This window comes from Chamaea fasciata, unplaced genomic scaffold (assembly GCF_029207755.1).
Source record: "Chamaea fasciata isolate MVZ Bird 193981 ecotype frontalis unplaced genomic scaffold, bChaFas1.0.hap1 SCAF_3, whole genome shotgun sequence".
Lineage (NCBI taxonomy): Eukaryota > Metazoa > Chordata > Aves > Passeriformes > Sylviidae > Chamaea > Chamaea fasciata.
In genome coordinates this window covers 4,102,523-4,109,829 of record NW_027094088.1, presented here as the reverse complement: position 1 = coordinate 4,109,829, position 7,307 = coordinate 4,102,523, and the positions used below count along the sequence as shown (strand labels likewise).

General features: G+C 41.7%; 1 protein-coding gene across 1 annotated transcript; it reads right to left on the bottom strand.

Moving 5' to 3' along the window:
* Nucleotides 1-1,026: 1,026 nt before the first annotated feature.
* LOC136287925 (serine/threonine-protein phosphatase 4 regulatory subunit 3B-like) lies at nucleotides 1,027-7,017 on the bottom strand (the record flags this gene model as incomplete). The annotated part of the gene is made up of 10 exons (XM_066180612.1): nucleotides 6,469-7,017; nucleotides 5,831-5,908; nucleotides 5,502-5,615; nucleotides 4,646-4,762; nucleotides 4,290-4,421; nucleotides 3,491-3,593; nucleotides 2,892-3,050; nucleotides 2,018-2,187; nucleotides 1,554-1,693; nucleotides 1,027-1,105 (listed from the first exon to the last, which is right to left on the bottom strand). Coding segments are annotated over exons 1-10 (1,641 nt in total), but the record flags the coding sequence as incomplete, so codon positions are not given.
* Between the last annotated feature and the right edge of the window lie 290 nt (nucleotides 7,018-7,307).

The following is a 7,307-nucleotide window of genomic DNA, read 5'->3' as shown; positions in this document are numbered from 1 at the left end:
TTATATTCTTTTACTTGAATATTCTATTACCTATATAATATATTCTATTACCTATATAATATGCTCTATTACTTATATATTATATTATTTTATATTATTTTGTATTACAACATATCCATATATAACCAGTAAATTATATTATATTTTTATTGAATAATAACCTATATTACAAGACAGGTCTATGTGATGGATTGCAGCTGGTCCCGTATTTTGATATTAAACAGCTGCAGCACTGGAAAACTCATCATAAAAGTTCTTCTATAAAATGTCAGTCACCTTTAGGGATCCCGGCGAGCTCTTTTCTTTGGTGGTGTCTCATCATCTTCGTCATCGTGAAAACCAAATATTTCAAACAGACCTCTCTGCAAATTAGAAAATGGTTAAAATGAAAAATGAAATTCCCACATTGAAAAAATGCACCCCGCACATCTTTTTTGCCCCCAAGTCTTAGAGGTGAGCAATAAAATTCTTGCCAGTTCTCTGTAGCTGCTCAGAAGCTAAGATTTGAATAATGCTCAGCTGTAAAAGGCACAAAAGAGGTATCACTCCCTGCATTTTGTCTGCTTAAAGCCACTTCTTAATCCCCTGATGGGGAACAGATACCAAAAAAGGAAATTCCATCTGTGTATCACACCAGCTGGGCAGGGTAGAAAGCCAAGGAGTAGCAACAGTTGAGTGATGCGGAAGAGGCAAAATTGTGCCCACCAGATTAACAACTGACTCCAGTCCCACCTTATCCTCATCAAACCTTACCCCAGACCAGTCAGGGTTTCACTCTTGGTGGAATTAGTCAGGGATTTGTGTGTATTTATCCCCGAGATACCCTGTACAAGGCTATTGCTGACTGTGCCACATCACACCCAGAGAAGCTCTGAGGCTGCTCTGCGGTCCTGTGTGAGGACAGGAGCCTCCATGAAACTTCTCTCCCACCTTGGGGAATTCCAGCGCTGTGGTCAGGCTTCTGTAGGTTGTGGAGGAGTCACTGCAGCTTGGTTTAGATGTTGCAGCTGCCTTCCCTCCACCTGCACTGAACTTCAGATCTTCACGCACTGGGGAGACTGTTGGTTCTTTGGCACGTGTCTCAACAGGCAATGCGGAGGGGACACTGCAAGAGACACAGGACAAGTGATTGAAGCTTTTCCTGATGTTTCAGACTCAGCCAGGTCATCAATGGGCTTCCAAAGAATTAGAATGAAGGAAGTGACTTGGAGAAAGCAATCCAGCTCCATCCCTGCTTCCACCCTCACCGTAAGCTTCACAAATACCCAGGTGATAATGAGGCAGACTCAATCCTAACTCAGAAGAGCAGAGCAAGATTCTGCTCTTCCTAAGCTGGCAGTTTTCTGAACAGGACATTTAATCTACTGGCCACATCAGCTCTACTCAAAGAAAGCTAGGTGGGGGTTTACTGCAAAAAGTTTTCAGCAAGAATGAAATCCAACCCCAATCCCAGCCACCTGCTTCTGCTGCTCTCTGGAAAGTTAAAAACCAACCGGGCAGGCCTGCAGAATGCCAGCCACTGGCAGCCTCATGAGACAGAAACTGGGCCATACCTGTCCACTTTCTTTCTTTCCTCCTCTTTTGCTTGGTCGTGTTTTCTCTTCAGTCCCTGGAATGCCTGAGTGGGTTTGACAGATTCCAGTGCATCAGAGAAGTTCTCAACTAAATGTGCAATAAGCAACTGAATATTCTCCTGAATAAGAACAAGAACAAGGTTTCAGTCTCAAATGTTCACAGGCAGAAAGTCAGAAAGCTTTTTGGAAAGTAACTGATTCCTTGTCCAGAGCCAAAGTGTTCTTGTCAAGAACAAACGGGAAGCAATCAGATTTATTCTTAGGGAAAGAGCTGAGATCTAGAAAGATTCAATTTCCCTTAGAAATGAACAATAGACTCAGCAAAGTCCCAGCTCCATTTGTGAACCTTCCATTAAAACAGGACATTTGCTATCTTGGAGATCCGCCTTTGGCCTCTGGCAATGCCATGGACATGTCAGTGCTGAGGCTGCTGCTGAACTCACCCTTTGGATGAATTCAAACATTTCCATCGAGGCAGATTTCAGCAGGTTGCACTTATCCTTATTGTCCAGCACAGCATTTACAACTGGCTCAAACAGGTTCCCCAGGGTGATGTACCGGTTGTAAAGGTCATCCTTCAGGCCAATGATCTTCCTCATAAAGCGAAGAGCACCTGTGTGAAGAAAAGACATTCAAGTATTCAACAACCAGATGCTGGGGCTCTCACCTTGCTGTGAAAAAACTGAAAAATCTGGTGTTCCATCTGAGAGGAAGATGCACCCCCAAAGTGCAAAAAGCAGCATTTGTTGGCATTTCTTTCCTTCTTGGACTTTTCCCTGGTATTTGAAGGTCATCAGGAACCATGGATTTCTTCCTCCAATCCAGCAGGAATGCATGCCAGCATGCATGCAGTTCAACTATTAACTCCCTCCTGTGCTTTTTTTCCCCTTGTTCCCCTCCCAGAACCAGCCCTGAGTCTTTAAAGATCCTGGGTCACAGAATTTCATTCACTCTCCACAGGGAGTACCAGATTGAGAACATTATTAAGAAAGGACACAACTTCCACTGAAATGAGGCGAGAAACCTGATCACAAAGGATCCTGTCATGAAGATCTGAAAGGATCCCTGCAGACTTCAAAAGAGACAACAATCCTCCTCCCACCAGAAACTGCATTGCTCTGTGCTTACAGACAGCTGCTCTTTTCCAAAAAAAAAAAGAAAAAAGAAGTCAAACCTCTTTTTTTCCAAATTACTTAATTGACACCAGTGAAACACAGCAAACGAACAGGAATTCTGAGTTCAGGTGTACATTGGTACACCTTCCACACAGGACACACAAAGCCTGAAGAAGGAAATCACAACAGTTCCAATACTCACTCAAGGCCAGAAATTTGTGTTTGGACTTCATCAGGACCAGTGCTAGTCTTAGGAGATCTTTCTTCAAAACGTAAATCTTCATGTGATGCTTGTGCTGTTGCACACAATAAGACAGCATCGCCAAAATTGAGGCAAGTGTTTCTGCTTTTTGATAATTATCTACAAGAAAAATTAATGCCTTGGGTTATACAAAAAATTCAATAACGTACTGTCAGCATACACTGAGTTCAGTTGCTATTCCAGTTCCTGGCATATTTGTAGTGGATTTTTGTTTTACTGGATTGCTTTGGGAAGCAGAACATTGGGTCAGAACAAAACAGCAAACACAGCTACAGCTTTTTTTTTTTTTTTTTGCCTTTGCAGTCAATATTCTTTAAAATTATACTAGTAAAACTATGACGTTATTCTCAATATACATGAGGGAAGTGCGTCTTTACAAAGCACACCATCAAGCTATGTCAGCATTCACAGCTTCAGGAAAGGAAGACTGAGACAGGAACAGCAGTAAGCGTGTTCCCAGAAGGCATCACAGGTCTATTGCTGTTTACCAGGACTGTGAGGCCCTTCAAAGGGGAAAGAAAAATTAAAATTGTCATTACCTATTTCCTGGTATGGTTCTGATGTGGCAGCCAGCAGCGGCGCAGTAAGAAGTTGAATGTAACGGTCGTAGAAGATTTCGAGAAATTCAAATACGTCCAAACACTGAAACAGCAATAACTTCATTAAACACTGGCATTCACATTTAACTTTTAAATATAAAAAGAATAATAAAAGAAGAAACAGCCGACAAAGGATTCTGCTGAGTTCTTTGGGTCTGCAGCACTGTCTTCACACAGGATCAATTTCTTTCTTTTGGGGCAAACTTGTGAGACATGCAAGCAAGCTGGCTATCATTAAAAGAATCCCCAGCATGGACGCAAATATATACTGAAAAAAGCCCATCAATGACTCAAAGTGCTTGACAAAGTGTCTTTAAACCATTCTGAAATTCTGAAAATAGTTTTGCCCAGAACAAATATCTGTAAACCATTTTACAGGTATTCTGCTACGTTACAATGTATTGAAATCTTTCAGGATTTATCATCCAGATGGAGAGAGCTATGGTCAGACAGGGCTATGGCACTGACACCTATTAATTTAACAATTTAAATAATGGTTAATTAATGCTCAATTAATTAACCATTTAATTTTGGCACAGTGCCCTACACACATGCCTTCCATTAGCAAAATTAGCTTATCTTTTGCTTATTTAAAGTCACTATCAGACCACACTCCACTCAATTAAAAAAAAAAACCTATAATTTTGTCTCCTTTGCCCTCAATAACAGCAATAGAGAGTATCAGGCTTTTAAGTTTGCCAAGACAGTGTCATGTCTTCTGCCATTCATGTTCACTTACACTAATTCTGGCCATCATTTTGTCTGTGTTGATCAGAGCACAAAATATCTTCATTAACTGATGATTTCCTCCAAACTGAGGGTCGGTAGTACAGATCATCTGCTCTATGACCTTAGTGATGAGTTGGGTATGCTAAAAAAATCCAAAAAATACAAAACAAACAAACAAACAAAAAAAAAACACAAAGAAAGAAGTCATAAAATAATTGCTCACAAGAATGGAACGAGTTCCCCAACTTTTTGCAATGATTCCAAAATAAAATTAAAACTCAGAAACTGAGATTTTATTTTGCTGGTTGTTTTCCTGTTTTCCCTAAAAGTGGTGTATTCAAAATCTCCAAACCACTTGTTACTTACGTTCTCACTCTGCCGGGCCTCTTGCAGTACAAAATCTTGGACTTTGGATGGACAAAATTGCACTAGATAAGACAATATATCTGTAGCAAAAGATCTAACTTGCAGATCGTCCATTGCCTTACCAAAAAAAAGAAAAAAAAAACAAAACATGTTCAGTTGCAAGGAAGAGGCAGTTCAAAAGTGGAGAACATTTTGTTTCAAAAATTTTCATGAGAAACATGATAATATGGTCACAGAAAAACAACAAGGAACCAGGCAAATATTTTTCTTTCCCAATGTTTTCCTCCTTTAGAAAGGGCACAAGACTTTTTGTGAATTTGACAGCCCTAACATAGGCTGGAAACATTCACAACATCCAACTTGCTTGAATATCTAAGACTTTCTTGATATTCTGTACCTGCTATTCACAATTTATTCATTTTGTACTAAAGGACCAACTGAACAAATCAAGTTGTACAACAGTTTCTGTGCCCATTTACAGGCAACAAGAATTCAGACCTTCCCTTAAGGGATGTGATTTTCTCTGATAAAAATCCAGCAATCAAGCTTCCACATCAAAAAGTCCCTTTCACCTTTTGACTGCCTGGACACGAGGGTTTCACTGCCCTCAGACTTCTCCCTCATGAAAAGTAAAAAATAGCAAGAGCAGTCAAGCCAGGCTTCTCCAGAGCAGAACTGTGGGAAGCTTCTGCATTCTGGACATCACCAGAAATCTCCACTCTCAGCAGAGCAAAGCTCTCCAATCAGACTTACAAAAAAATGCTCGGCAGATTTAAAAAAAAAAAAGAAATAAAAAAAGGCAAATGGCTGTGGGCTTTTCTAGTTTTGTTAAAGGCAGTTCTAAGTTTTCACTTACCATTAACTTTTCAAGAATTGGAAGAATTTGCAACTTTAACAAAGTTTGAAGAAATTCCTTTCTTCTCTCACGTAGTGACAAAGAAAAGGCACAGAATTCATTGAAAATCTTCATCTGGTGCACAGGAAAAAAAAAATAAATTATTGTGTGTTCGAGTCAGAAAGCTCTCTGAAAGGATGAAGCAGTTACAATTTTTACCAGGGGGGTGTACTGGCTGATTCTCTAGAAATACTTCTAAGACTGCAGAACTCTCGGAACAGTTTCTCTTTCTACTTTTTGCCTGTCATTTATTTAAAGCCTTTGAGGAGCCACCAAGCCTGCTGACTTACCAATCGACATCGTTGCTCAGCAGGTGTAGCTTCATTTGCTAGTTGTGCTAAAACTGCAGGCAAAAACGCCTCATCTTTCTGTGGAGCACACAAAAAGAACACAAATTAGGCAGTGATCCTGGAAAGTGAAAAACATGGTCCTTTTAGGACCCCACCCTGCACAAAGCCAAACTTCCCACACTGCCATTGCTTTTGTCACAAAGAAGGCAAATGCTAGAGTACACATCCACCAGAATCATTTCCAGTTTACAGCAGCTCCAGGAAGGGGTTTGGCGCTTTCTGCCATATTTGCACCCCTTTACATAGAAAAAATTGTAATAAATGTCCCTGGAAGTTGCATGTTCCTGAAATACTTAAACAAAAGCAGATCCAAAGGTTTGCTTGGCAACCAAAGAGAAGCACTTGATCTTGTTACAGCCCATAAAAAGTATTAAGATACTCAACCAAAATTTATCAGTTTGAAAACACAAAATCCAAGGGATCAGGAAGAAGGGAAAGCATTCAAAACATTGTGCAAATGAAAGTGCCTGTGATTAACTTCAACACTGTTCACCAGATGTAAAGCAATTCCAAACTACAGCCAGCGGGATCTCTACAGCTCCCATCTAAGCTGCATTAAAAAAAAAAAAACCACTTACTTGCAACCCACATAAAATCTTCTCTTTGCTGGAGCTGATGAAGGACTTGAGGGTAGAAAGACGACCACCTTCAAAATCGGATGGCTTAGGCGTGATGATGGCCAGAATGTACTGTGCCCTGAACGCCTGGCTGATTCTTTCCTTGAGGTGAGGGTCTTTGATAGGAATAACCTCATGAAGCTTTGCTGTTTTGGCTAGGAATTCCCTGTGCTGTGCTGGCTGAGGCAAACAGGGATCGTACTCCAGGCATCCGGCAACACCCTGAATACACTTGTCAGAAAACAGCACCTCAAACAGGATGGCTTGGTCTAGGTACACAATTCCTCTGACAGTATGGAACAGGAGGTGCAAGGCTTCGGTGTTCTTCTGTCTCTCACAGATTTGGAAAAGCTCTAGGAGCTTTGGGATAAGGCCTTTGCTCTCCAAAGCCAGTGCCAGCGCGGCCGACTGGCTGCGTGAGAGGCGGACGGAGGTCACCAGCTCTGCAAGCTCCGCAAGCCAGGAAAGCTCACAGGTAGGAAGGTCTGTGAAGTTACCTATCCCACCCATTGCTTCAGACATTCTTCTTCTAGCTCAGGAAGGTCCTGGGTGGATTCCACAGAATGGCACACCAGTACCCAAAGGAGGCCGAGAGAGAGGCAGGACAGGACAGCTCACGCTGCAGCGCCCTTGTGCTGCTCTGCTCCCAACTGCCACGGGTGCTCTTCACCCGTTGCTATGTTACCTGGAGCAGAGCCTGCTGATTGGTCCATCCCTCCAACTCCCAAACCCTAGAATGTTGAGGTCATGACTGCCAGGGGTCGTGACACATGACCAACGGTTCTTTTTGGCCGTTGACG